At 43.3% G+C, this 27,980-nt stretch overlaps 1 protein-coding gene across 1 annotated transcript; it reads left to right on the forward strand.

Annotated features, from left to right (window-relative positions):
- The first annotated feature begins 4,229 nt into the window (after positions 1 to 4,229).
- On the forward strand, positions 4,230 to 27,840 carry LOC137666858 (vitellogenin-2-like). Its single transcript, XM_068407118.1, has 35 exons — positions 4,230 to 4,272; positions 4,622 to 4,642; positions 4,828 to 4,979; positions 6,809 to 7,060; positions 7,183 to 7,344; positions 7,499 to 7,647; positions 8,072 to 8,222; positions 8,310 to 8,467; positions 8,550 to 8,715; positions 9,220 to 9,345; positions 10,406 to 10,624; positions 11,039 to 11,256; positions 11,373 to 11,481; positions 11,905 to 12,018; positions 12,689 to 12,790; positions 13,392 to 13,511; positions 13,611 to 13,800; positions 14,142 to 14,235; positions 14,989 to 15,174; positions 15,378 to 15,522; positions 16,721 to 16,949; positions 17,038 to 17,213; positions 17,459 to 17,797; positions 18,165 to 18,212; positions 18,374 to 18,460; positions 19,995 to 20,207; positions 20,300 to 20,442; positions 21,802 to 21,940; positions 22,655 to 22,790; positions 23,902 to 24,088; positions 25,406 to 25,497; positions 25,981 to 26,078; positions 26,159 to 26,318; positions 27,418 to 27,579; positions 27,725 to 27,840. The coding sequence occupies exons 1-35, from the start codon at positions 4,233 to 4,235 to the stop codon at positions 27,838 to 27,840; spliced, it is 5,199 nt and encodes a 1,732-aa protein (XP_068263219.1). The 5' UTR covers positions 4,230 to 4,232.
- The last annotated feature ends 140 nt before the right edge of the window (positions 27,841 to 27,980 follow it).

The raw sequence follows: 27,980 nt of genomic DNA on the forward strand, positions 1-27,980 counted from the left end.
GTAAGAAAACTCATCTTGAGCAATAATAGGGATACTAAATTAAGTGTTTAAGGACGTGTGGAATCTTCCCAAGTAATTTAAAGTATTAAACTTTCTTATTGTAGAAACTGTTATGATTGCCCATAAATATCTGATTTCAGAATAAATCCACGCATGGAAAAAATTATGAAGGCTTTCTTATCTCACTGGTTATGGAAGGAGGAGGTCTGTGTTGCTCCTCCTCACCCCCCATTTCATAGATTTCTTGATCTGTGACAGTCTTCTGTGCAACAGACACGTGTCTGTGTCAGGCCCCATTGGGGACATGGGTTGGGTAGCTGTGGTACCAGGCTCCTGCTTGTTTCCCCTGGTGCTGGGATCATGTGCAACCAGAGCAGGAACCGATCACCTCTGTGTGAGGCAGCATCCTCTGCAGCAGCAACACAACTGTGGTGCTCTGCAATAACTGCGTGATGTGCCAGTGCTGCCACAGGGAACAGCAAGATCAGGGAATAAGCCTGAACCTCATGCCACTGGACAAGGCTGCTCTGAGGGAGTCATGAACACGTTATGTTCCTGATGCGCCACATGCAGAAGCTAGTTCAAATCGGGGGCCTTTGAACACGACACGGAGTCACCCAAGTATACACCTGCCAAAGGGTCTGAAGCAGAGCCAGACCTTTGCACTTTGGGTGAGACGCCCCAGCCTCCGTGTCTAGCATGAGCCCTTGCTGCGGCCACCATCAGCGGGTGGGCTCTGCCTCCTGCCCACCCGCTGCCAGTCTGCATGGGTGCGGGGAGGGACGTGAACGCTGGAGCCCAAAGGATTCCAGCAGATCTGGAAGATGTTTTCTGCTTGCCCCTAAGGCTGTGCTTGCAGGCTGAGTATACACACTGGGTGAATTTGTTTTTCAGAGAACTGCCTTAGGAGATTGTGCAGACATTAACCATTGGTGTCAATGAGATCGTTGGCAGCTTAAGTCATTGGGAGTTTTGTGCAAATTTCAATAGAAATAGTACTGTAGTCACTTGGCTTACCTGCCCCAATTCACCAGTGTTCTCCCAATTAATACACACACATCCAGTCATTTTTATTACTGACTGACCACACATTCATTTTTATATTTAGGTTTGTTAATGCAAGGCAGAATGTGATACTACTGAGTTGTTAAAAATGTAGATCATCAGTAAATTAATTAAAAGAGAAACAAGTGATTTGGTTCTTAAAATCCGTAGAAATCAGTGAAGAGAAATGGCACTTACCTATGACCACGCTGGCTAGTTTTTGAAAACACTTGAGAACATTGTGTAAAAATCGTGTCATTTTGCTTTCCCCAGCAGCTTTGGTACCTTCAGCGGATGCACATATGTGAGTTTTATAGTTTGGATGTGAGTTTTATGGTTTGGAAAGGTAACGTCCTTGGTACCAAAAGGAGTACGTTTGACAAACAGACATAAATGTTATATGCAGCTTAAATGCTTCCATGGTACCTTGCACTGCAAAGGGATGGGGAGGTGACAGTGGGCAGTGCCTGGGCCCTGCCCGGCACAGCAGCAAAGTGGTGAGCTGGTGTGTTTGCTGCTTGCCTGGAAGTCACACGGAGCAGTGAGGGGAAGCACAGACCTCCCGGGTAACCACGGGCCAGATCCAGCAGAGCTGGGCTCCACGGGGCCTCTGGCACGAGCCCCCAGCTCTGCTGGGGACAGCCCACAGGGCTCCTCTCTGCCCAGCCTGCCGAGGCTGGAGCACGTTTTGGGGGTACTGTATTCCAGGCCCCGTGCTCAGGCACAAGGGGTGCGATGAGCTCAGCAGTAACGCCTGGGTAGGATACCCATGGATGAGCATCGGCCAGCCACCGTGGCAGCCAGAGCACCCCTGGGAGTGCAGGGGGATCGGGCTGTGGGTGTCCACCTCACGAAGGGCTGCGGGAAGGCCTCAGCCAGCCTCTGCCTCTCCCCACTGCCATTGCAGAGAGAGCCGAGCACAGCTCGGGGGAAATGCTGCCCAGGGCCTGTCCTGGGCACAGCAAAGTTGTTCATCACCTCACAATTTTCTTGGGATCTTTTTCTCTGGGATTTTTTTTCTTTCTTTTTTTAATTCAGGTTATATCCTTCGAAGAAATACAAAGCGTGAGAAGGCTGGGAGGTGAAATCATTCTTGACGTACTGAAGAAATTGTCCAGAAAAATAAGAGGGTTCAGTTCTATAAAGAAACCCCCAATGGCAAAGCCCTCACCATCAGGTTTTGCCTACACCCGGAGCAGAAGCACAGATGATCCTGCCCTGTGGCAGCAGCATGGCCGGGGTGACCGGGGATGCAGTGTTTGCTGCCCAAAGTGGTGGGGATGGGGGCGAGACTCTGCAAGCCCCGGGCTTGGGGGGACAGGGGCTTCGGGGAGACCCTGCCCTTGCAGCTGGGCACAGCCCGCCCAGCCCCCAGGGACAGCCCTTTATTTGAGGAGTGTTACGATTCGTGGTGTTGCTGTCCCACTGCGGTGTTTTAGCAATACAGTGTTATAATTTTGAGACACTGAATACAAGCGTTGCATTTAATCTGCCATCACAGCAGCACTCTTCTGCTTGCACTGCCACTGACCCCCAAACCCTCGCTGCCCACAAGGTTGTTATTTAAAAAAAGCTGTGTAGCTGCATATAGTTATGCCATAATATATAAGCTTTTGAGCCTCAATTACCAGTCATCAGTAGCTATGTACTCAAATCCCTTAGGTACATCTACCAAATCTCCAAAGACATCACACAACTCACTAGTGCTGCTTAGGGCATGAATGGCGCAGCTTTTCTATCATGTGCCATCAGTTTTACCAGGGAAGAGGTTAAAACAAACAGGATCAGAATATAATGCTGATAAAACCATGGTGAGGTATTTGCCATATTTCAAAATATTTTGAAGGTAAGAAAATAATTTTTTTTAATCCTACAGATGCAATCTTTGATCTAGGACCAGAATCCACAGTTTGTCAGACATTATAAATTGTCTCAACTGCTCAGTTATAAAGAAACATCAGCTAAAGAGCATTAAGAAAACTAAGCTGGTTTGGATAGCAGCCACTGCTCTGTTGGTGAGAAACTAAGTGAATCCCATGCCTTCCCACGGTGAGGTGGGCAGCAGCTTCGGTCCCGCACCTGCAGAGGAGAAGGTTTGTGTGCAAATGGCGGCCGCGCAGCCCCAACGCGAACCCCTCGGTCCTGGGGCTGCCGTAATGTTCCCCGTGCAGGTCTCTGATGGGAGTGGTGCGGGTGGCTCCTGTCAGCCCCGGCCAAGCTGAGCTCCACACCCTGGCTGCAGGGGACTGGGGGACCTGGCTGAACCCCGGAGCCAAGAGCAGCCCGAGGGACCTGTGGGGCTGCCTCCAAAGGCACAGGGAAAACACCTACCGATGGGAGAAGGGGCTCCACCGTGGGGTGAAGATGCCGTCGTCCCTTGTTGCATGACATGAAATGAGTTTGGGGGATCCAGACTTTGTACACCTTTGTAAACTAAGAGTTTTGTATCCATAACACCCATCATCAGCCTTACCCGTTCCACCTCACAGGGGCAACCCTCATCAACACCCCTCTATGGCTGATCGTGCCGGTGGCCAGGGCTGATGCGTTAGCCCTGTAAGAGAAGGCAGGTGAGGGAAGCACGAACGTAAGCGGCATTTAGCTGAGGTCTTTGTGACAATGAAGGGATATTTGTGACAATGATGGGATGTTTGTGTCACTGGGTGAATTCCCCGTCCCCAGCGAGCAGCACTGCAGGTGCTGGCGTGTCCCACTCGCAGCAGGGTGGGCATGGGTACGGTGTCACAGGAGGGGATTTTGCCCAGGGATTTTGCACAATCCTGCTGGAGCACTATCAGTTAGATAAGCTGTGTGCCTTACGGTCAGGTCAGGATAACCTGGGCAAGGTTAGCACAGACTGCGATAGCACTGGGTGCTTCCAATGAATAAGGGTAATTAGTAGGTTTTTCTTACACAATAAATATTTTGGCTTTAACTATAGTTTAATACTTTTAAGCACAGTTTCAAAAGGCACTTTCAGAGCATTCAGTTGGTGAAGTGAAAACAAAATTGCTTGTGATGGTTTTGGCTCAGCAATAACAGCCGGTGCCTTGTCCCCGACACCCTCTCCCTCAAAGGGTTTGAGTGGTTGATAAAAAGTTGATAACTCAACAAAATTCACTGTGCCTGTTAATAATTCTTCTATAAAAGCCGCACATTTTCCCCTGCAGTCTTCAGTTGCTTTTAGCATGAAGGGACTCGTCCTGGCCCTGGTGCTCGCCCTCGTGGGTAAGTTGAAGCTTTACCAGTACTGCTGAGTCGTGAGGGCCACTGCAGTCCCGAGCAAACTGCAACTCCTCAGGGCCATTCAGGGATATTTACAGCTTAATTTGCTGAAGCCCTTTTATGACTATTAGATTTCTGTGCCTAAGCTTAGCAGCAGGGGAAAAGCAAAGCAAGCAGCAGCGAGTGAGCGGGGCTGGCGCAGGCTCGGTGTCCCAGGGGTGTGGGGTGCACCCCAGGAGCCCATTACTGGTTGGTTGCCAACCATTAGCACACTGAGTAAATGAATAATAAATGTAAAGTGCCCACAGAGATGGGGGGTTTCTCACACATCCTTCTCTTTCCTTCCACACAGGGGGTCAGAAGCAGGACCTCGGTAAGTGTGCTCCCATCACTGGCGAGCAGCTGCCCTCCCCTATAGCTGTGCCTTGCCCACTGCTTGCACCGACTTTTCGGCAGCAGCAGCCTCACCCTATGCTGAGATGGTTCTTGCAATTAACATCACAACAGTCATAGCCAAGGAGGTGTTTCTGGGGTTTTTTTTGGTTTTTTTTTTAATAGAGCCTATTTTTCATACTGGCAAGACTTACCTCTATGGCTACGAGAGCTTCATCCTGCACGGGCTGCCCAGCAGAGGCCTGGCGATGGCGGGGGTGAGGCTGACCGGCAAGCTGGAGATCAGCCACGTGTCTCGCAGCGATCACCTTCTCCAGGTAAATCACCATGGGCATGGGGACCTACCTGCCCTCATCACACAGCTGCAGACATTTGGTTCATAATTCCAGGCTGGTAAAATAATAAACAACAAAAAGATGCAAAGCTCACATAAAAGCTTAGGGCCTTTCCCAGTGCTGAGATGACCCTGTAAGCCCAATGTCAGACCCAGTGGCTTTGCTCAGGCAGTGGTGATTTCCCCAGCATGGGTAGAGGTGTGGGCATGGGCACTGAGATTTGCACCCCATACCTCCGAGCCTTGCTGGGGGACAGCCAAGGTCACCGCTGGAGTGTCTGCAGATGCAGCCAAACTGCTGTGGGTTAGGGGTAGTGACCTACAGATAGAGCCACAGGCTTCCTCGCAGCCCCCACCTCTGTGGGAGGGAGCCAGAGCTGCTCCAGCTCCCCTGCCATCAGTACCTGAGCCCCCTTGACAAAAGCTGCCTCAGGTTCATCTCCATGCAGAAATATGGCAGGGAGCTGCTTTAAAGAAATGGCCTTATGACAGTTCTACGAAGGCAATGCTAAGCTGGAGTATGAAAATCAGGAGAATTCAAGCATGAAATATCCATTTTTTTCAACCTGATCCATAGCCTGAGAAAAGCTTAGCACTGGAATTCAGATATCACATGAGAAATTCCTGTCTGTCTCCATTATTTCCTTTTGATATTCTTCACACAGGCATTAATTCAAATGTGAAGAATTCTAATGGTAATGCTTGTGCTTGGCATAAAGATATCAGATCTGGAAGTGCTGTTACTCATGGAAAAGATTAAACCAAACAGCTTAAAATACTGGCATGGAACGGAAGACCACAGAAAAGGGATCTAGAAGGCACCACGTGGGGAGACAGCTGAATGAGGGCACTTAGTGTTCATGCTAGGAGTTTACTCAATCTGTAATCCTGTGCATATATTACTGAAACAGCATGAAGGAATACCTATTATCAAACTTTACACACTGCTGCAATTGCAGGTTCTGTGTAACCTCACTAGAGCTGCTATAACTTTAGCAATGGCAGACAACAGTCTTGAGTAGCATTTAATTTGAGAAAATGTGACAAGAGGCAAGCCAGCCTTGCAGCATTGATTATAAATGCCTAAAATGAAATAGAGCACTAAAACCACACCACTTCCCTCTACGCAGGAACGTGTACTTTTACGTACGAGGGTGAGAGGGGGGTGTGTGTGTGTCTACGACTAGAAACGTATGTGCATGCAGGCACACATTTCCCACTAGGTAGCAGTCGAGGACTTATGTGCAAGCTTTACAGCTTGATAAGCTCAAAATGATGACAGCTGCTTCCAAAGAAGGAGCTGTTAGCTCCTGCTGGGCCATCTCCCATGCGAGGTCCCGCAGTCATCTCTGCTTCCCCATCAGCTTTGCCGAGGCTTTGGCGCTCTGGGACACACTGGACCAGCAGGAGCAGCCAAAATAGCCCCCAGTGTGTTTAGGCAGGCAGCTTGAGCAATGGCTTGGCTGCCGTGCAGACTGAAGGGAGATCTCACTGGACATCTGGGTGAGTACCCTCTCTGTACAGATTGCTGGCAGCCGGTGTTTCAGTCACCCAGCCAGCCTCACTAGACTTGCTGAAGTTTTGAATGCTGCTTGCATGATCTTTTTTTCTCTGGCAGAAACTCTTCATGTAAATTGCATTTTCAAGGATGCTTCTTAGGCCCAGAACAACAGTCCGAGGAGGAAAACGTTTCCTGTGGCATTAGACAAGTGGCTTGTGTCCAGCCATGGACTGGAAGTGCCTGGTTTCCCTGTTATTGCACTGTTTCAAACTGAACGAACAGGATGAATATTTTCCTAATTCTGTTCACAGATTCGATCACCAAAGCTGGAGGAATACAACGGCTTCTGGCCCACAGACCCCTTCACTCTGTCTTCGAGGCTCACAGAGACCATCGCTGCATGTTTCAGCCAAGCCTTTAAGTTTGAATACACTGAGGGAAGGGTTGGAAGTATTTTCACCCCTGAGGACTGTCCCATCCTATGCACTAACCTAGTGAGAGGGATTCTGAACATGCTGCAGATAACCATCAAAAAGTCACAAAATGCGTATGAACTACAGGAGGTTTGTTTTTTCCATTCTGATTTCACTTTTATTCTCATGTTACTGTTACATACTAATTTGTCTTTGACCTATTTATTGCTGTTTCAAGTGGAAAGTTCATTGCGTTTAATCTATACTCACAGGCTGGGATTGAAGGCATCTGCCAAACCAGATACGTTATCCAGGATGACAGCAAGAATAACCGTGCCACCATTTCCAAAAGCAAAGACCTGACGGACTGCCAGGAGAAAGCGGTGAAGAACATGGGAATGGCATACATCCGTCCCTGCCCCACCTGCCCCCTGGTACGAGCAGCATGGGGCCCTGCTGCCACGGTCAGGCATACGCCACTGCCAAACACTCATGCACCACACAGGTGCTAGTAGGGAGTTTGGCTTGTCTGTGCTCAATTAACTAATGCCCGTTCATATTTGTGAGTGGGTCTCTTTGCACTTCTAGAAAGTCAGAAACATTAAGGGCACGGTGATGTTCACTTACAAGATGAAGTATGATAACAGCGGGGCTTTGATGACGTCTGCTATGTCTGAGCAGGTGTACCAGATCTCGCCCTTCAATGAACCCAATGGGGCAGCAGTCATGGAGGCAAGGTAGGTGCCATGCGTGTCCTTAGCATAGCCATGATTACCAGAGCCAGGAGGAGATGCCTAAAACATATTTAGTGTTGACTTGTGAGTTAAGAAGCGGCATCTGGGCTGTGGGCCAAGGCACCGTACATCCCTCGGGATGCCCAGCCAGGTCCTACATCCTGCCATTTGGGGGTTTTGCTGGGCCACCTGAAACATTTACCCAACCTCTCAGAGACTTTGGCAAATCCTAATGAAAGCTCTCGCCAGTCCTATGACATTTCCAGATAATCCTGAGCAATGTATAAACGGAGAAGCGCACGATCCGTTTGTGGCCAATGCAGCGGTCCTGCTGGGCACCCCTCAGTCTGCTCCAACCGCTCTATGTGTCCTCCATGCACGCAATGCTGTTAAAGACTACTGATGCATTTCTTTCTCTCCCTTGAAGACAAGAACTGTCTTTGGTCGACATTAAAAGGACTCGCATCAGTGCACCAAAAACTCAGCTGCAAAACCAGGGGAGTCTTCGTTATCAATTCTCAGGAGAGCTACTCCAGATGCCAATTCCTCTAATAAGGATTAAAAATCCAGATTTACAGGTATTAGAGGCTTACTTGTCATACTCTTTCATTATTTATAAGGTTAACAGGTCATGGATCCTTCCAGCCGTCTGTTTTTTCCCATAGTTAACAGAAACACTTCAACAATTAGTTCATAATAACGAGGAAGGAGCCACTAAAGAAGCTTCAGCCAAGTTCTTACAAATGGTCCAGCTTTTTCGTATAGTGACCCTTGATCAAATTGAGTCTTTGTGGGTGCAGTTTGCCAATGACCTTCACTACAGGTAACTGTATTGCCTTCAGCCAGGATTTCCCATGAGAGGCACACGGGGCAGTGGGGATAATGAACTGTTCCCTCCGTGGCAGGCACTGGGTCCTGAGTGCCATCTGTGCTGCTGGAGCTACGGACACATTCAGATTCCTGAAGCAAAAAATTCATGATGAGAAGCTGAACATCTGGGAAGTAGCTATGACTCTCCCTCTCGCCTTCCATTTCGTTACACCCAACAAGCAAACCCTAGAAGTTGCCTCAGTGAGTACAGATCAGTCCTCCTTCTGTTTCCCTCTTAATCCTTTTTAAAGGTGAATTCACAGTGTTATAAATGGAAGATACAATAAATTTCCTTGTAAATTTGTAGAATGCAAGGTATTAACAAAAATAGGGAATGCTTTAGAAAAATGTTTCCAAACACTTGTTGCCAAGATTTCTAATGGCTTTTATATTTGATGTTAAAACCCACAAATTTTAAGAAAATTGCTATTGACTTCTTTTTGCCAAAGTAAATTTTATTTAAAAAAAATAGACAAACTCAAGAAAATAACATTATGTAACCAAAATCTAAAGTACATACAGTATAACTGGAGCACATCTATTTACTTTTAATGAAGCTGAATGACTAGCATTTGATTTCACTTCTGAAAATATTGAGGAAAAATCTAAAGCAATTTTATCCATTTATTTCTCAAATATAATTTTCACTAAATACCAGCTCTAATTACTGGAAACGTTAAAGACTGCTACTTCTTTCATCTGCAGACTTTTCTGACCTGTCCCCAAATCCAGAAAACACCAATGCATCGAATAATTGTTTACCTGGGATATGGTAGCATGGTAAATAAATACTGCACTCAGACTTCACTTTGTCCAAATGAACTTCTTCAGGTAGGTGACTCTCATCTCTTATTCACAAGGGGTGAAGAAATTTTTAAAATGCCTCTAATCTAGCTCTCACAATGCTGGCAATTAGGTAACTCGCTGTTTACGTGCCTCACTCTTAGCTGTAATTGCCTGCAAAATTGCAAATACAGAATGAAACACCGAGCTGATGCCTTTGAAAAACCTAGTCTTAACAGTTCAGAATTTCAAATGTAAGTGGTAGAAGCCTGTGGGGATAATAGATTCCATAAACAACCTGAAACTGGGCTTAGGTAGGACAAATTTAGGATTAAAGCAAAATAATTATGATTCTTCTCTCTACGTTAGGTAGAATGTACTTAAAAAATCTATTAAAAAGGCACTAAAGTGTGAATATAAGCAAAACTCTAGATATGTCACAGGTTAGGGCTTCCACAGAGGCCCTGCTACATAATTGCGTATCACTGTCAGAACTATTCAGGACATTGTCCTCGGACCATGCAGCTCTGGCTCCTTACTCAGAAGGACCACAGCACTGAGATGGCCTGCTGGTGTTTGACATGTGTTTAAATCATCCATAAAAGAATGAAACAAAGCCAAGCCTCCAGAAGGGTAATTTGTCTTCTCAGAACAGCAGAACTGTTTAAGTAAATTTGCCATCGCTATAGGAAGTGAAAAACATGCAAGTGTAACCCTGCAGCTGTGCAGACCCTGGGGGCTGCGGGCTGGCAGGGCTGGTGGAGGTGCCCCGGGAACAACTGAACGCAGTGTCAGCTCAGGGCTGCTCTTGAACTTGCAACAGACTCTTTGGTGCAGGCATCCACCTAGAATTATCTCCTGTGCTCAGGCTCAGGCACAATTTAAAGTCAATTATAATACTGTGTAAGGAGAAAATAAAATTTGCTTGTACATTCCACATTTGGAATTGTGATAATGATGGGGAGATTTTTCCTGGGAGAAAAATCTGAACAGCTTTACTCAGGGCTCTGCACCAGTAGTTGTTTTGCTTGCTATGGCAATGCATATTTTTATGCATTATTACAAGATCGCTACCTGATAAGATTAACGGAGTCTGCTCTGTTTTCAGCCACTCCATGACCTTGCTGCTGAAGCCACCAGCAAAGGTGATGCCAAAGACATGGCCTTGGCCCTGAAAGCCATCAGCAATGCAGGAGAGCCGGGCAGTATCAAACACATCCTCAAGTTTTTGCCAACATTTTCCCTGGCTGCAGCTTCCTTACCAAACAGAATTCATGTTGATGCCGTGTTGGCCTTGAGGAAAATTTCCAGAAAAGACCCTGCAAAAGTAAATGAAATTATTATTTAAACAAATGTCTTAGAGGGTATGATTTGGGTTGACTTAGTGATTCAGGAATAATAAAGCCATCAGGTTATGTTAGCAAGTCTGGGCAGATTTCTCAGTTACTGATTTTCCTCTTGCCCACACTGCAAATTCCTGACATCACGCCATCCTTGCTGATACCTTGAGAAAGAAGTTGCTTTAGTAGCTGTAACACTGGGCCCATTACTGATGGCTGTTCCTTCCGGTCCCGTTCACTATGCACCCAGCAATATCTTCATTTTCAGTGACAGGTCCCATGCTTAAGTCTCTGTTTGGGGTTTTGTTCTCCATTCACTGCAGATCACACATGCATGGTTTAGGAATCACTTCTCACTGAGAAGTTATGAGGTACTCACAGGTTGTATCTTCCTCCTCTAGGTAAGGGACATCTCTCTCCAGGTCTTTATGGACAACACACTTGCTCCTAATGTCCGAATGGTGGCTTGTGTTGTCCTCTTCGAAACTAAGCCTGCTCTTCCAACTGTAATAGCTGTGGCCAGCTCACTGCTGACAGAGCCCAGCTTACAAGTAGCCAGTTTCACGTATTCACACATGAAGGCTTTGGCAGCAGGCAGGATCCCACAGCTCTATAATCTGTAAGTAGAGGAAGAAGTACAATTTTAATAGCAAATGGTGATTATTTTCTTGCAGTATTCTAAGAATTTGGTCACAGTTTGCTATCTTCATATGATTTTAACTCTTTATTACTCAGATCTGCTGCATGCAACATTGCCATTAAACTACTGAGCCCCAGGCTTGACCGGCTGAGCTATCGTTACAGCAAGGTCATTCATGTCGGTGATTATTCCTGTGAGTACCAGGTGCCCTGTTCACTGCTTCAGCTTACGTAGCCAAATGCCTCTATTGTGTTCCGTGATTTTCATTCAAAATCCAATCATGGGCTGTGAGTTCAGGGCACTCGAAAGCGAAAAAGCACAAGAGCCTCCTAACATGTAAAATCCCCTGAGGGTGTTCTACTGCTCTCTGGGTACCTGCTGGGGAAAGCAGTGCCTGCACATGGATTTAGGCCTCCTTCTTCAGTCACTGTAGTGATGTTGACTCTGCCCTAGAACAATGTTCCCTTCTTGAGGTTGCAAACTTGAGGACCTGTGGGACTGAATCCTGGCAGAACCCCTTGAGATCTACTATAGCGTGTACCTGAGATGGCTTACATCCACCAGACACCTCGGAGACCCTAACCAAAATCTCTTCTGCTTTTTATTCCTGTGATAGCTGAACATCAGGCTGGTGTCATTTGGAGGGTCTACTTAATGAACGGTCCCAGCACCATGTTTCCATCTGATATAATCACAAAAGTAAGAGGATATTATGCAAATACTGCAACGGATATTATCGAGGTAAGTATTTAATTAAAACAGCCAGCTAGATGCAAGCCAGCTACAGATAGTATTACTTGTTAAGCCATTTGGACTGTGATGTAGTGTTTAACTCCATCTCTGGCTGTGAGGGCGGATGTGGAAGAGAAAATTTAGATAATGATTATGATTTTACTTAGGCGGCTTCTTTTATTTGGGCTTCTTGACACATACATTCATCAATGAACTCATTCAGTATAGGCATGAAAACCTAGGAGAGCGGAGGAAAGCTTATGCAGCAGAATATTCATCTGCCTACCTGAAGTCACATGGCATGTAGGATATTTTGCATAAGTACAGGGAAATAGCATCAGAAATTAAATTTCAGCCAGCAGTGCAGCCAGGACAGCATGAAGCTCCATGTAACAGCATGCAGGCATTTACTCAGCTTCTTGGGCAAGCTTTACAGCCTGGGCTGAGCTCTGCACTGCCCGAAAATTATCCCTGCTGACTAATTCAAAGCTGGCTCAGCATGTCCTCAGCATCTGCAGCCACGGCCTGCAGTCACCTGCCAGGTAGACATAGCCTTATAAGTGCAATGGCTCCATGAAGTATGTATTTAGAGTGGCCTTGGTGAGTGTAATACTAGGTACAAAGGTTCTCCTGGGCTCTCTTGTACTTGGGCTGTGACTCCTGACTCTGTTTCCTACAGGTGGCTCTCCGGTCACAAAGCCTAACCAAGCTTATCAGGAAGCAGAATATTCCCTTTGCTGAGTATGATACATACAAGACACTGAAGGAACTTGGTAAAACAGTATGTTTCTATGCACCCTTCCGACCTGTTTGCAAGACACAGTTCCTACCAGTGCCGGAGTGGTATCACCCACCCACCGAGCCGGCCCTTTGATGTTTCAGTGAGAAAGGAGTCAGTCATCCTATTTGCTCACAGAAAGATGTACTTACACTATACTTACGTTGTCAACAGATGCCACCTTTTCACTCAACATGTGTCAGCTCTTAATGTGCAGTACAAAAGATGCTGATGATGCTGGTAGCCAAAACTCATGTGTTTTAAAGTGTATGTTAAAACACAGTACGTGGTTGCTCTTCTCTTTTAAAATGATTCTTCAATAATATTTTTGTCCATGAGTCCTTGGGTGTCACCCACTACTTACAGCAGCAGAAATTACCAAGTCCTTACCTCATCCTTACATGGGGGAACTCCCACTGAAGTCAGTTACGCAACATAAGAAAGGCCACATTGGTTCAGACTTGTAAGATGACTATTAGTTTTTGGCTAAAGACCCACGGTTAGCATCCTTCAGGTGGGATCTACTCTTTGCTAATACATTACTCTGTTTGAAGTAACATTATCTGCTGCTTTTCTTTCTCCCCATCTCTCCTTAACACCGCAGCTTCTGGGATGGAAAGAACTGCCTCCTGAAGACCCACTGGTGTCCGCTTATGTCAAAGTATTGGGCCACGAGATCGCCTTTGTTGACCTTGATAAAGATGCCATCCAGCACAGCATGACGGTACTGACAAAGCTGTTGTCTTTTTTGTCTGCGATGCTGAATAATTTCCTTTCCCTGTCTCTTCTTACCTACATACCTAACATGTTTCTCTGTGTTCAGAGTCTAACTGGATCATCCAACTGGCAGCCAGTGGTAAAAAAAGTGGTGGAAGAGGTCCAGCGAGGCATTTCAGGCCGATGGACCCTGCCGGCAATGGTGGCCGAGCTGCGGCACATTGTCCCCACGGTGGTTGGCATGCCGCTGGAGCTCAGTCTGTGCGGCGCCGCGCTGGCCCAGGCTGCGGCTGACGGTGAGCTTGGGACACCAAACTGAGCAGTTTCCCCACAATAATTGTGGGTCAATCCCTCTGCTGAAATTAAATCCCTCTATAACCGTGAAGAATATTCTTGTAATGTGGAAACATTAGTGTTTAGCTACCTCCAAAGGATTTGAGAAGTAATCAGCGTGTTTCACCTGGGACTTATTTGTATAACTCAGGTTTGGAGTAGCAATCTTGTAATAAATAATCATGTAAAGTATTTCAAAATGTAAAAGCCCTACTCATGTGTTAATTACTATGTTTAGTGAAAACATTGTATCTCCAGCATTTATTGTTTCTCTGTTCATGTAAGTTGTGTCTTTCTTTTGCAGTGGACATACAGATGTCACCACCATTATCTAACAATTTTAGACCTTCACAGTTGTTGGAAACCAACATGGATATTCATGCTGACATCAAGCCAAAGTAAAAATGACATATATTTTGACATACACACGCAAGCATTTATATTTATATTTGAAATAGATATGTGATCGCATGGTGTTATATAGGGGTCCTACTTGTCCCAGATTTGGGATGGCTGTGCTAGTCCAGAGAAGTGAAGTTGTGAGAAAGCACCACAATCACCTGATGCTTTACAACCCTGCAAACGTAGCAATGCGCACAGTATCTCACAGGATGCTGCGCTCTTCTGCCATTGCTGAAAATGTTCACTTTTGTACCTGTTCAGCGACTAAAGATACTAAGCTGTGAAGATATATTTGCTTACGTATGGACAGGTTTTTACAAGTCCAACATAGAATCACATCACCACCAGGCACAAGTTGGAGGGATTTGAGGAGGTACAAGGAAATGCTTCTGGATCCACAAAAGCAAATACTAATAATGATAATAGTAATAATTATCATAACAATAGTGATAATATTAATAAACAACTAGACACAATCTGAAGCCAGTAGAGATTCTGGCGTTAGCTTGTCCTCAAGCAATGTATCAGTGACAAAGCAGCGAGAGGGTCCATGTCAGCTTTGTTTATCAGATAAATACCTTCACCTTTTCCAGTGGCACTTCAGCTTTTTTTATCATGTTATATGATACATCTCTTTATCCATCTGTAGTGGCTCTTAGAATAAAAATAACTTTGCAATTTTGCATTTCAAAGTTAAATATGTGCATATTAATCTGTAATTATGCATGTTTTTATTTCCACTCTTTCAGGGCATATTTTCATATGATTGCAATGATGGGGATTAATACACCATACTTTCAGAGTGGTCTTGAATTTCATGCAGAGCTCAGTGCCAACACCACAATGAAATTTGATGCCAGGATAAATATGAAAGAGAAAAATTTGAAGATTGAAACCCCTCCCTGCCTTCAGGAGGTTGAGCTCGCAGCTGTGAGGTACAGAAGAGCTTGTTGCATTTTGCTCGTTATGTGTTACTGATTGTGAGCTCCCTGTTATAAAATCATGAACATACAACTCTTTGTTAGGCTCTGACGTAGCTTGGCAGCTACATAAAGCCTAGTACTGTCTTTTTTGCACCAGCAAAGACAGGCAAGCAAAATCAGAGATGTTACTTGTGTGCCATTTGTCACCTCCACAGGAGTGAAGTTTATGCTATTTCAAGGAACATGGAAGAAGTAGATTCTGAAAAGAAATCCCAGCTTCTCCCCAAAGGAGAAGTACCAAGTATTTCCGACCAGCCATTTCAACCATCAGAAAGATCTTCAAGACCTGGCAGTGGGAAGGTAAGCTGTATTGCAGACATCTCCTCAGAGAGGCTGAGCACCCCCAACACAGCAGCTAGCTAACCAGAACACAAACACAGAAACCGTGAGATTCAACAGCTGCCTGGCTGTCCTGGTTTCATTGGGATTTGGTTTCAGTTTGTGGCCAGCCATGGTGATCAGGGCCATTAGCAGCTAAATCCAGGGCAGCTGACTCAGGCTGGCTCACAGGTGTATTCTATATCATTAACAATCAAGCCCACTATAAAAGGGAGGGCTTGCTGGGGAGAGGGGGGGTTGGTTTTGCTCTTCTCTATTCTGGCCTCTATTTTTTCTCATTGCTGATGATTGGTATTCTTGGACAACCTGCTGCAACCCTGTAGCTAAGTATACTTTTGTGTGTTTTGTGTTAGCATTTATATTAGTTTCTTTATTTTATTAAATCTGTTTAATTTTAACCCATGAGCCTCCCTCTTTTTCCCAATTTCCTTCCTTGGTTGGGGAAGGGACATTGGGTGAGAAAGAAACTGCTATTGTTTAGCCCTGGGTGCAGGCTAAACAAAGACACTGGCATATCCCAAACCAAGCCTAACACAAGTGCCAATGGGTTCAAGACATGATCATTCATAGTCTGCTCACTCTCATAATCTCATGCAGGTAGAGTTGCTTTGACAACATGTCTTTCTATTTCTTTACAGTCATGGGGAGGGTATGTGAAATTCATATCCTTTGTACAATATCCCTTTTTTTCTGAGCCAGAGCAACACAGAAAGATGGCTCTTGGGCAGGATATACATTTTTCTTCCCAAATCCTGAGGTAATCCGTGCAGTGGATTGCAGAAGCCCATTCTCTTATGTGCTCTTCAGTTTCTGAGGTTGGTATGGGAAGGATACATTGACTTGCAACAGGAGGGCTAGCAGCCAAAAACTGATGCAGAGAAACAGCCCCTTCAAAGAACCCTGCAGGTTCTCATTGAGAAGTTTGTTTGTGAAACACTGCCTGGGAAAGCTGGGCGGGAGAACTGTCCTCTTCCACAGAGCACTTTGGAGGAAAAACCCCACTGCTTTGAGCACTTGGATCTCTAATTTTAAGCAGTGCTTCCTTACTTAGGCAGGACTGTCATAATTTTCTTCATTGATAGAAGAAAAGATTTTAGGAGCTGTGACAGGTTTTTTTTGTGGAAAATATCTTTATTTGCCATATTTTTGTTTAATGCAGCAAAGCAATACTCCTAGTGTGATATCCAAAGGATACCAGCAAGGTTCAGAAGAGGCACATCACCACAGTGCAGGAGGAAGATTTTATGCAAGCATCTTCTGTAGAAAATTTGAGAGTTTGGGATGTTCTGCGTGTCTTAGCCTGAAGTCACGAAATTCTGCTTTCTTAAGAAAGACCTATCTGCACAAATTAGTTGGAGAACTTGAAGCCAAAATAGTTTTGAAGCCAGGTACAGTCATGACAACAAGATTTTCTGTCAATCTCTGTGAATGCTGCTCAAGCAGCACAACCCTGGAATGTAAGTGTCTTGACTTTAGTTCATACAGATGCTGATGTTGACAAAATTCAGCTGGAGATTCAGGCAGGAACCAAAGCAGCTTCCAAAATAATTGATGTAGCAAGCTCAGGGTCTAAGGAAGAGGATAAGACATCTCTGTACCAGGACATTCAAGCTAAACTGAAGAAGATTCTAGGCATCGAAAATGTGTTCAAGGTAAGAGACTCTGAGCATCAGAGAGGGGAATATTTTCCTATACATGAAGCCAAGAGTTTCCAGTGTGGAAAACTGGCATGGTAAAGCAAGGATTTTGGCTGGGAGGAATGGGTCTAGGTGAGTTCAGTGTGTGGAGCCAGGAAGTTGTATTTCCTTGAAAGCCTGTGGTGAGCAGCTTGTCTGACACCCACAGCAATGTTACAGAACAAGCTATAAATCCATAACCCTTTGAACTGTTTTTGGAGGTTGCAAATAAAACACGACACCATAAGAAATGGATTCACAGAAAAGACAAGACTGCAGTTACAGACGTCTGGTCAGAGCCCAGTGCAACCCCCCTCTCCAGTTCATCCTCTTCTTCCACTGCTTCCTCTGCTGATGGTAGAGAGTCTGGAAAGGAACACAAGAAAGATGAAGTAAGGCAATCTGGGAAGAAGCGTGGCAGCAGCAGCAGGACCAGCACTGGCAGGAGAAGTAGCAGCAGCAGCAGCAGCTCTGCTAGCAGCAAAATCTGTAGCAGCAGTGGAGAGGACCACTCTGGAGACAGGCACTGCAGTGGGGACAGTGAATATTCCAACCAAAAGGTAATTCACCCAGGCTGGAATTTTTATATTTCTTGTAGTGAATGTTTTTGTATTAGAAATGAGGAAATTGTGCCCATAGGGCATGGACCAAAGAAAGAGAAAACAAACTGCTGAGGGTGGCTGTTTGCTGCAGGATGGACGAGGTAACCACCTAGCAGAGCTCTTTCCCCTTTTTAACCTCTCTGGTTCTCTGAAGCATTTCAGTTCAGAAGTTTCACATTTCAGAAGGTTTCCATTTAAAATGTTTTAAAAATTAATTTTGTTTTGCATTTCTTTTCATACTCAATACTGAACTTTTTAATGCATTTGTCAAAAGATAATTCTTAGTCTTCTCTTGGATCTTCTTACATACTATCTATTTTCACAGGCACATCTACCTGTTTACCAGTTTTGGTTCAAGCCAGCAGATGAACAGGTACATTTACAGCTTATATTGTGAGCAGAGCCTACAATGGCTCTCACTAGCTCTGCTGCAACTAGAGCTTAGTTCTCTGAGAATAAAACTATGAGAAATTAATTCTGCAACAACTTCCAATGGTAAACAACTTGCTTCAAGGTGATTCTCCATTTCTGCAGGACCCAGGAAGGCAAGTCCTGAACAGCAGCATCAGCTCCTCTTCCTCTTCAGCTAGTGATGAAAACATGTCTAGAGACATGTCTCAGGTGAGTGACTTAATCTACAAGTAATACACACATTTACTTTGGATTTCCAGTTATTGTATGTTTATAACAGAATAGGGAAAATATGGTGATTTAGCATATTAGATAATATAAAGAAAATTGTTTCCTGTTTTATAAAGGTGAGCACATTGGATAGCAATTAAATGTTTTTGATATTCACTTAATAGAGGCTACATTTTTTTAATGAAACTGGAATGTGTTGCTGTATATGTTGAAATTTGTGTTACTCAGTAATAATTCACTATAAAAATGAGAACACATTAAAAGTGCTGACCTGCCTGATCAGAACCTGGTTTCAGGTATGTTTTTATTGCATAGCTCTCTGTAAAAGTCCAGCACTTGACTCTGCCACTTTTGTTCATTAGGTCTTCACTGCCAAGTACTTCTGGTCATGTTAGAAGGACCATACAAGGCCTTTGAAAAGACCTTGATTTTCCATTCCAATGTTGAGAGTAATCCAGGTGTTTATTCAGGAATCACTGCATGGTACATACTTAATGGTACCTGGTCCTTCGTAAGAGCTATTTTAAGAAATGATGGGATCTGGAGCAGGTTTCATCAAAGGAAAATTTCACACATTTCAGACAATGACCTACACGCCTACCAAACAGTAAACCTTACTTTGCTGAGGCACCACCCTCTCTGCACCAGCAGCTCCCAGTTGTTAGTGCAAGTAGCTTGTGGAAAAAAGGCAACCAGATCTACCTTCTCCCCACTCATTTCTGTGTATCTTGAATTCACCTCTCTCGTCCATCTTTTCACCACATTACTACTTCCCTGAACTCTTAGTCTTCCCCAATGCTCTCAGCCAGAGCCTTGCTCTTTCCCCACCTCTCCCTAAGCCCTCGCCAGCTCTGTCTCGCCTAATCCTTCTGTGGATCTCTATCACTCGGACCCTGCAGTGCAGGGAGGGCCTGCTGCCCCACAGCCCACCCCACCTGCAGCTCTGCCCTGGCCAGGCGGGGACTCCTGCCCCACAGCTCAGGCAGGGCAGTCACAGCCAGAACTGATGCTGCTGCTGGGCATAAGGCTCTGACTTTAAACGGGGCCACGTGATGCTCCTCGTGCAAGTTGGACTGCACTGAACAGATCTCTCTGTCAACACAAATTATCACTGTTTTAAACAGGTGGCTAAACCTGAATTTTATCAAAAAGACTAGCTAAACTACAGGTTGGTAAGAGAGAAGTGATGAGCTGGGTAATATTGGTTCTTTACACAGTAGAGTCCTACTCCATTCTTCCTTTTGTTACACCAAAATTACTTTAGAAAAAGATTCCCAACACTACTGTTTTACTCACATAGGTCACGACAGCTCTCCATTGAAAGACTCTGGCAAAACTACATATGACCTGAACCGATCAAGCGATGATCTATGATGCTGTCCCATACTTTACATAAAAAGACCTTTTGAATGAAACTTTTCCTTTACAAATACTTTTTATCTGTGGTTTTACTATAGTAATTTTAGTGCTTTGTCTATGTCTTTGGTCCCTATTTCCTCTCTACTGACTTAAGCCTACGTTCTTGGGAGACAGCAAGCCACCAGTACTGGTTGCAGTCCTTCGTGCCATCCACAGAAACGAGCAGCCGACAGGATTACAGTTTGTACTGTACACTGATACACAACCCATGAGACTGAGGATACAGATGTTTGTTTCAAGCATCACAGGACCAAGTAGATGGAAACTCTGTGCTGATGCTTCAGTAATAAATTCACATAAAGTATCGGTAAGTTTAAAATAATGATCAACTCAAATGTAAATGCAATATAATGATCTTACTCTGTTTTATACAAAAATATATATATTCTCCTCTACTAGGGCTCTCTTAAATGGGGTAAAGATTGCCAGGACTACCAAATTGCTACTCAGATTGCAACAGGGCAATTTGCTGCTTATCCAGCTATGCAGATGAAGCTAGAGTGGCCAAAAGTACCTTCAATAATCCGAACAACTGCAAAATGGTGAGATTTTTACTTTAGTTCTTGAAAAATTCACCTGTGTTAATGCTCCAGATAATTACAGATTCAGTTCCACAATTCTGGGCTGGAAAAATTCCCCTTAGTCAATATGATATTATAAAATCAGATTACATGCGTCTCTTTTTTCTGTGTATTCATTCCCTCAAAGCATAGTGCATTTTAGTTTGCAGGAAAACCCCTTGAAACAAAGGGGATGATGGGATTTGCCTAATCTGTTGTAGACTTTTAATTTCAAGTGCCTGAATTAGGAAGTTGGTCTCCTGATGCTTCCTAATTGATGGAGGCTCAGAGCAGAAGCCTAACCTTCATTCTCTGAAGAAGTCTGTCTCTTACTGACTGTACAGGGAGAGTAATTTCCTAACGTAGGCACTTTACCTCCAGCTTCTGAAGGTGGTGATACAAATACTTTGCGTAACACTTATTGCACACTAAATGCAACAACAGCAAATGTTGTGTGACACTTCTAGTGTAAGAAAACTGTAATTGCTGAATTCAATTCACATATGTGTCTATCCCTATACATATAATATCTGTTGTACTCATTAATTCATTATATTCATACATGTATTCGCCCACATTAACACATAGATTCATTTGAAAGCCTAATGTTTTTCATAGTGCTAGCAAAACACAGACACACACAACTCAGTTACCCAAATACGCATGCAACACAAGCTTTCATGTTAAAGGGATACAGGTGATTTGGTTAACAAGTGTCTACTGAAGGGGATAATTTTTTATATTAGATTGAATTACATGAAGTGCTGTTATCTGCCCTTATTATAAGGGACGAAACCATCCAATTGACTATCCTGGAGCAAAGTCACAGACCACAGCTTTGTTCTGCTCTGAGACTATGCCTTTTTTGAAGGAATATTTTCTGTATTTCTCTATTTGAGTCCCAAACGTGTAAGGGAACCCAATCATAGAGATCTCCCTGTCAACTCATTGACAGTCTCAGTGGGTGAAGGATCCTTCCTAAAAGTTATCACCACAGGACTGACACATTAGTACCAGGTCATCTATTCTTCAGCATTTTAGTATTTTAGTTTTTTATGTAATCAGTGCCTAATTTTTAACTCTGAATGTGTATAAAACAAGTTGGCTATACTTCTCGTATCACTCTGCCATCCAGTCTCTTGAAGACTGTTTTCCCCATTAACAGTTAAAATCTGCCTGCCTCTCCTCCCATATACATCACCAGGTATTACCAAACCCTGATACAAAACGTGCCTAACACAGAATGTATATTGCTTTATGGGGGTATTTTAGTCTGAACAAATGAAAACCATTTTTTTTTTTCAAAGATGGATCATTTTAATCTCTTACTTCCTTTTCCAGGTTCTACTCATTTCTTCCAGGAGCTGCATATATGCTTGGGTATTTCCAAAGGGAACAGCGTGGTCCCTCTCACCAGGCAACCTTGGTTATGGCTCTGACATCTCCAAGAACCTGCAATATGGTCCTCAAGCTACCTGAGGTAACTATTTCTACTGTCTTTTGTCCTGAGGCATTAAGTACTTACGAAATCGAAGGTTAACAGCTTTTTTAACCCACTGATTCTTTTTCTAATTTATTAAACTATAAAGAAGCTCCCGTCACTAGGACATCATATTCACGCAGTTGGTTCCGTTATGGAAATATCTTACAACACATTTATCTTTCTCATGTAGCATGCAAACACATGAAATAAGAAACGGGTTACAAAACAACCATCGTGATTGGTAGCACATTAACTTACGAAATAGACCACTCCTCCACAAATCTTCAGGAAAATGACAGGTTTTCCTGTGTCTTGGGAAAGACAATAAAACTAGGCTGTAGAGAAGCATGATGGTCAAATAGCAGCCCTCAGCATATAGGCAAGGAGAAGGTGTGCATCTCAGGTAAGCAAACTGTTCGGACTGTGAGCAAATGTGATGTACAGCTCCCTCAAAAAGATGCAAATTGGTGAATATCAAACTTCATTTGTAGCACTGCTATTCCATAGATGGCAGATATGTCAAATGGTAGAGGTAGAGCTATTTCATGCTGTAGACAGAGGATGTGATTTATTTTTAGCTCTGACCTAAATCTAGATTCTAATATAGATTTCGGTCAGTACAGCCCTCTTTGACATTATAGGAAAACGCTCTCTCATCTCTACACTGTATTTTGCATTTACATTCATGTTTGTTTTCTGACTGATTTTCAGCTCACAATTTACGACAGAGCCATCACACTTCCCCTGCCATTCCCTTCAAGTCCAGACACACCGATTTCAACACTACCATCCCCTGACCGGAATGTCTTTTCCCAAGCAACACTTCTACTCATTGAAAACCTTAAAGGTCAGCAACTATCTGCACACGCATTGACTGACTTTATAGATTTTGTAAATATGATTTACGCTTTTGACTTGAAATTATTTTACATTCACTTAAAAAATCATCTGGACTTCAGACAGAAATACACCTATCTATGAAAATCTGTGAGGCTGCGAAGATGTAAAGAAAAGGAAACTTATATTAGTAAGATTAAATATTCAGTTCCATGCCAAATAGTGATTCCAAATGCATCCATTTCAGCTTCTCTGCAGAGATTGCTCCTGAAGAAAAAAACATTACAAAATTTATGAGAGGGACATCTAAGTGACCTCAGATTTGGGGCGCTCCGCTTGATTAGTGCTGTTATGTAGAAGCTAAAACAGCTTCAAAAGTATACACATTAATTTAATCTCCTGCATTTGATTTTGAAGGGATTATTTTTTCATTAATGCTGTATTAAGAGCTAATCCCATTATACGTACTTAGGGAAATTTTAAATGGAAAAGCTTTATGTAATCCTGGGATAAGGAGTCACATTTTGCTTGAAATCAGTGGGCTAATATCATACCTATGCATATTTCTTTGGTAAATACCAAAACTAGTCAGTATTAATTAAAATTGTTGTAAAATAATTTCTAATCAGAGCTGGTAGGATTTCCAACAAAATACCATTACAGTGAAAAAGGGCAAATTTTACTCTAGTGTGGCCTTTTTTCTTCCCATCTTCTAACTATTTTTAATTCTCATTATGACTCAATAAAGGTAGCAGCTTTTTAGTGAATTTCCTCCAGTGTTAACGATATGTCAATTGTTAACAACATTTGAGAAATTCTTTTGACTACAACAAAGTTACAAAAGCCAAAAGGCCACAGAGAGTTTTACCAGCACCAGCCATGAGCAGAATTTATCTCGCACAATGACTGAATCATGAGTGGGTTGCACTGTTGTCTGGGGACTGGCAAAGTTTTGCTTTCATATTACTACAAATCCAGTATTTAATCTGAAGGAATAATTTAGCTTTTATATGGGAATAGGTAAAACCAGAAAATGGTATTTTTATTTTTAAATTACAAATCTAAAATAGAATAAATGTCTTTATATAAAGGGCTTACTTTAGAATGATTTTCTTTTTCAGCTTGTTGTTCAGTTTTCCAAAATACAATTACAACCTTCAATGGAGTTGAGTTTAACTATTCGATGCCTGCAAATTGCTACCATGTCTTGGTGCAGGACTGTAGTCCAGAACTGAAATTCCTGGTGATGATGAAAAGACTTGAAGAGTCTGCTGACATTACAGCAATAAATGTCAGGCTTGCCAGCCAGTAAGTAACTGCAAACTTAATGACAAAGAGATGTCAAGCTGAATATGGTATAAGTGTGAAGACCAGAGTCTTAGGGCAGATTGGTACTAGCGTAAGACCCATGCAAAAATTACTGATGTCAATGGAAAGATTTCTAGGAGTGTCACTGGGATTTGGGACGTTGTCTTTCAAAAGTGCTTCTGAAATATATCTGAGGTTCACAGTAACCTAAGGTCTTTACTGACCAAAAATCTTCATTAATTTGTTAGCATTTAACCATCTCGTTTCAGTTCGTAGTAACTAGGCAGACACATAAACTATAAATCCAAAAGAGACTATTGTAATAATTTAGTCTGGCCTCTTACACTAAGCTAATAATTAGCACCCACAATCGTCTCAGCAGAGATGTTGAGAAGTGGACATAGAGAAAAAGGAAATTACTTATCCCAGATTAGAGGCAGTCTCTTAGGTCATCCCTTAGTTGGTGCATATTATTCTAAATCTATTTGAAATTAATTTAAGACACACTTTGTTTCATCTTGGAACAATCACCTCTGCCATCATAGGTTCTGCTTTAAAAATATAGTCTGATACTCTAAGTTGTATGTGATTATGCATACCAAAATCATTGTAAGGAGTATTCTTCAAAGTGCATAAATAGGCTTTGATCTGTAAGATTTCATTACAAGTAATTATTTATTTCTGAAAATTGTGTGCCTAATTGTGCCATAATGTCAGAGAAACAGAGAGAAACTAGTATGCCCTGCCCGTTTTGTGGAAGAACAAAACAAGAAAGATGCTTGTTTTATAGACTGTATCTTTTGTGATAAAGACATTCCTCATCACTGCATCATTCCCGATCGTTTCATACAACTGTACAAATGTGCTTTTGATGTGCTTGAGCTTCATATTTCTTCATTAGAGCAAACACTGCTCTGAAGAATATAAACTACAATACACAGACTATTCAGGCTGTAAGGGAACTGCTGTAGGGAATCCAATCTTCCTTTGAAATGTAAAGTACCTTCAATTTATGCGAAGGTAATGGCAATTATATTGTTCCACAGCAAGGGTCCCTGTAGCCTGGTGTCCTCCTGCCTGAACTGTGGCCACAAGCAGACACTCAGAGATTAATAAAGCCAGGGAAAGGTGTATTGTGAGCACTCCTCCTGGCACGCTTTCCTGGGCCCTCTCGATCTTCTTCCCAAAGGGTAGCAGGGTGATTCATGCCAGAATGGTATGAATATCCTGCAGTGTTGGTTCTATCAGAACTAGAAATTGTGAGCTGAGTAGGGTGAAGGAGAAGCACTTGTTTATACCCATTTCGTTTACTTAAAGTGAAGTTGACATGTATGTTTCCAATGGACTCATCCAGTTGAAGATTAATGGTGTCCAAGCCCCAACAGATGTTCCATACACATCTAATTCTGGTAAGAGACTCATCTTTATATTTCATTTAATCTTTTCTGATCTTTTGAAGAAGAAGAGGATGTGATCCTGCAAAAACCCCTCTCAAGATAAAGATTGCCCTAATTTGAGAAACAATTAGGTGATCTTAACATACCTTCATGTGAACTTTCATAGCGGGTGGCAAGAAAGATGAGCAAAGAAAGAGGTGCTCCTCCTGTGTATCTTTGCAGAAACCAAATAATGCAGGGCTGTGGTACCTTGTGCTGATCACAGAGACCCACCAAACAGGCATCTAGATGTCCCTTGGCCATGGCCACCCTTGACACAGGGCTCCGGCTTGTTCCAGGGCAAGGAGCAGTACGGTCTTTCTCATTTTCCCCCATCTCTTTCAAGACACAATTGAGCCTGTGTTAGGTCCCCAGAAATTTAAAAAGTGGTTCAGGTTGGACCCTAAAACAGTAACTTCCTTAAAAAAGAAATCCCTTTTTGCTTTTTTGTTGCAGATGCAAGCATGCTGATCAACAGCGAAAAGGAAGGCCTGTCACTAAAAGCCCCAGATTATGGCATAGAAAAACTATATTATGATGGGCATAGACTTGAGGTATTTTTAAAAATTATTTTCAGTGGGTTTATTTTTAGAAGAAAAATATTTAAGTGCATCTTTTCTTTATTTCTGCAAAGATTCAGGTTGCTTTCTGGATGGCTGGAAAAACATGCGGTATTTGTGGAAAATATGATGCTGAGAAGGAAAGGGAATATCAAATGCCCAGTGGATATTTAGCTAAAGACGCAGTGAGTTTTGGTCAGTCCTGGATCATCTCAGAAGACCCCTGTGCTGGAGGTACTAAGATTCTAACATATATTAATGTCATTGCCTTTGACTAATTAATTAGTCACATTAATAAATTATTTATATTAATTGTAGCACAATCATTTATTTTTCACTATTTTTGTGGCTAGTGGCCATAGACTAAAAAAAAGAATCCGGCTTTTCCGACTTTGGTAGTTCACTGCAAGTTCTGGTTTTGTTGCATTTTTATATCAACTTCTTATGCACTCTGTGTAGTTACCTGAAGTTTGTGTGTTCCAGGTAAAATTATAAACTTAAAACTCCCTGAGATAATAAGTTAGTATGAAAAGTAGGCAGTTTGATTGTTGACAAAAGACATTTTATGTCATCCTTAATAGTTTCATTATTTATTTCCATTCTGTTATTTCCAGGCTTTTAGTTTCCCAGCAAAAAAAAATAAAATCTAGCCCTGGCTATCAAAATAGAGGGCATTTGAGGTGGGAAACACCTGTTTTAATTTCCTCAGGCAGAAGATGAACTTAATCTGAAACCTTCAGCCTGGGAATGATTGTTCTTACCATCCAGGTCCTGTATAAAAACAACATGAACATATTGATAACATTCGGGTGCACTGTATTTTGTGTGGAACCCAGCCCTCTGGGTACGTGGTGGCATTTTGTGAATATGTTCTTAGATCAAGCTCTCCTGGGGTGACTGGTCCAGGAAAGCCTGGATCACAGAGGCTTAAGGACTAAGCTACTCAGCCATGGCAAGGCAGGCATGATGCTAGCCACAGTGCAGAAGTCTAGGAGCCACTGCTGCCCCAAAGTGAAGTGCTGTCATAGTTTGGGTGAAGTTGAGGGTCAGTTGACCAAGGTTTTCACATGTATCTTTTGGGATTTGGACACCTGTGTCCCACCTAGATCCTATTTGGCAAGCCTCTGTCCTTGGGGCTGTGCCCCACATGCCTGATTTTCTCATAGCCTAAGTCATTGACAGAAAATTGACTCACCTCAATCTGGTTAGTTTCACGTAGCTTATGTCACTTGCTCTATCCATTGGTCTTAGTTGTGGCTAATTCTACAAATTAAGTCCAAAAAGTCATTCATATAAATTCTGTAGGTGCTTTAAGAGAACTCATGTTTTACAGCTTGCAAGCTGCAGCGCAAATTTGTCAAAATTGAGAAGCCAGTTGCATTTGAGAAGAAGGCAGCAAAATGCTTCTCTGTGGAGCCAGTTCTAAACTGCATAGAAGGCTGTTCAGCAACCGGGACTGTTCCTGTCTCTGTGGGCTTCCACTGCGTTCCTGCTGGTGAGTCTGCAAACACAAACAGTATGTCCGACTGTGATTCCACGAAAAACCATCAGGTTGACTTAACCAACACGTGAGTACCTTGATGTACAATAAACCCCTCACATGACCTCTTTTTTCCTCTTTCCTCTTTCCTCATTTACAGACTCCACTCTCAACCTGGAAGGACAGCTTAGGCTAGACCAGAAATCTGAGGACATCGTGAGCACAGTATCTGCTCAAACGGCATGTTCCTGTCAACAACAGTCGTGCCCGGTGTGATGTCCCGCTTCAGAGGACCCGTGTCTCTGGGCGTCAGCCCTGTGGCCCGGCGGCCACGGCTGGTTCGGACAGTGAGGATAAGGTCCTGTCCCCTGCGGGAGCTCGCTCTTCTCTAGTTCTTCCTCTAGAGAGCTTGAAAA

The sequence above is a fragment of the Nyctibius grandis genome, chromosome 8 (genome assembly GCF_013368605.1).
Source record: "Nyctibius grandis isolate bNycGra1 chromosome 8, bNycGra1.pri, whole genome shotgun sequence".
Classification (NCBI taxonomy): Eukaryota; Metazoa; Chordata; class Aves; order Nyctibiiformes; family Nyctibiidae; genus Nyctibius; species Nyctibius grandis.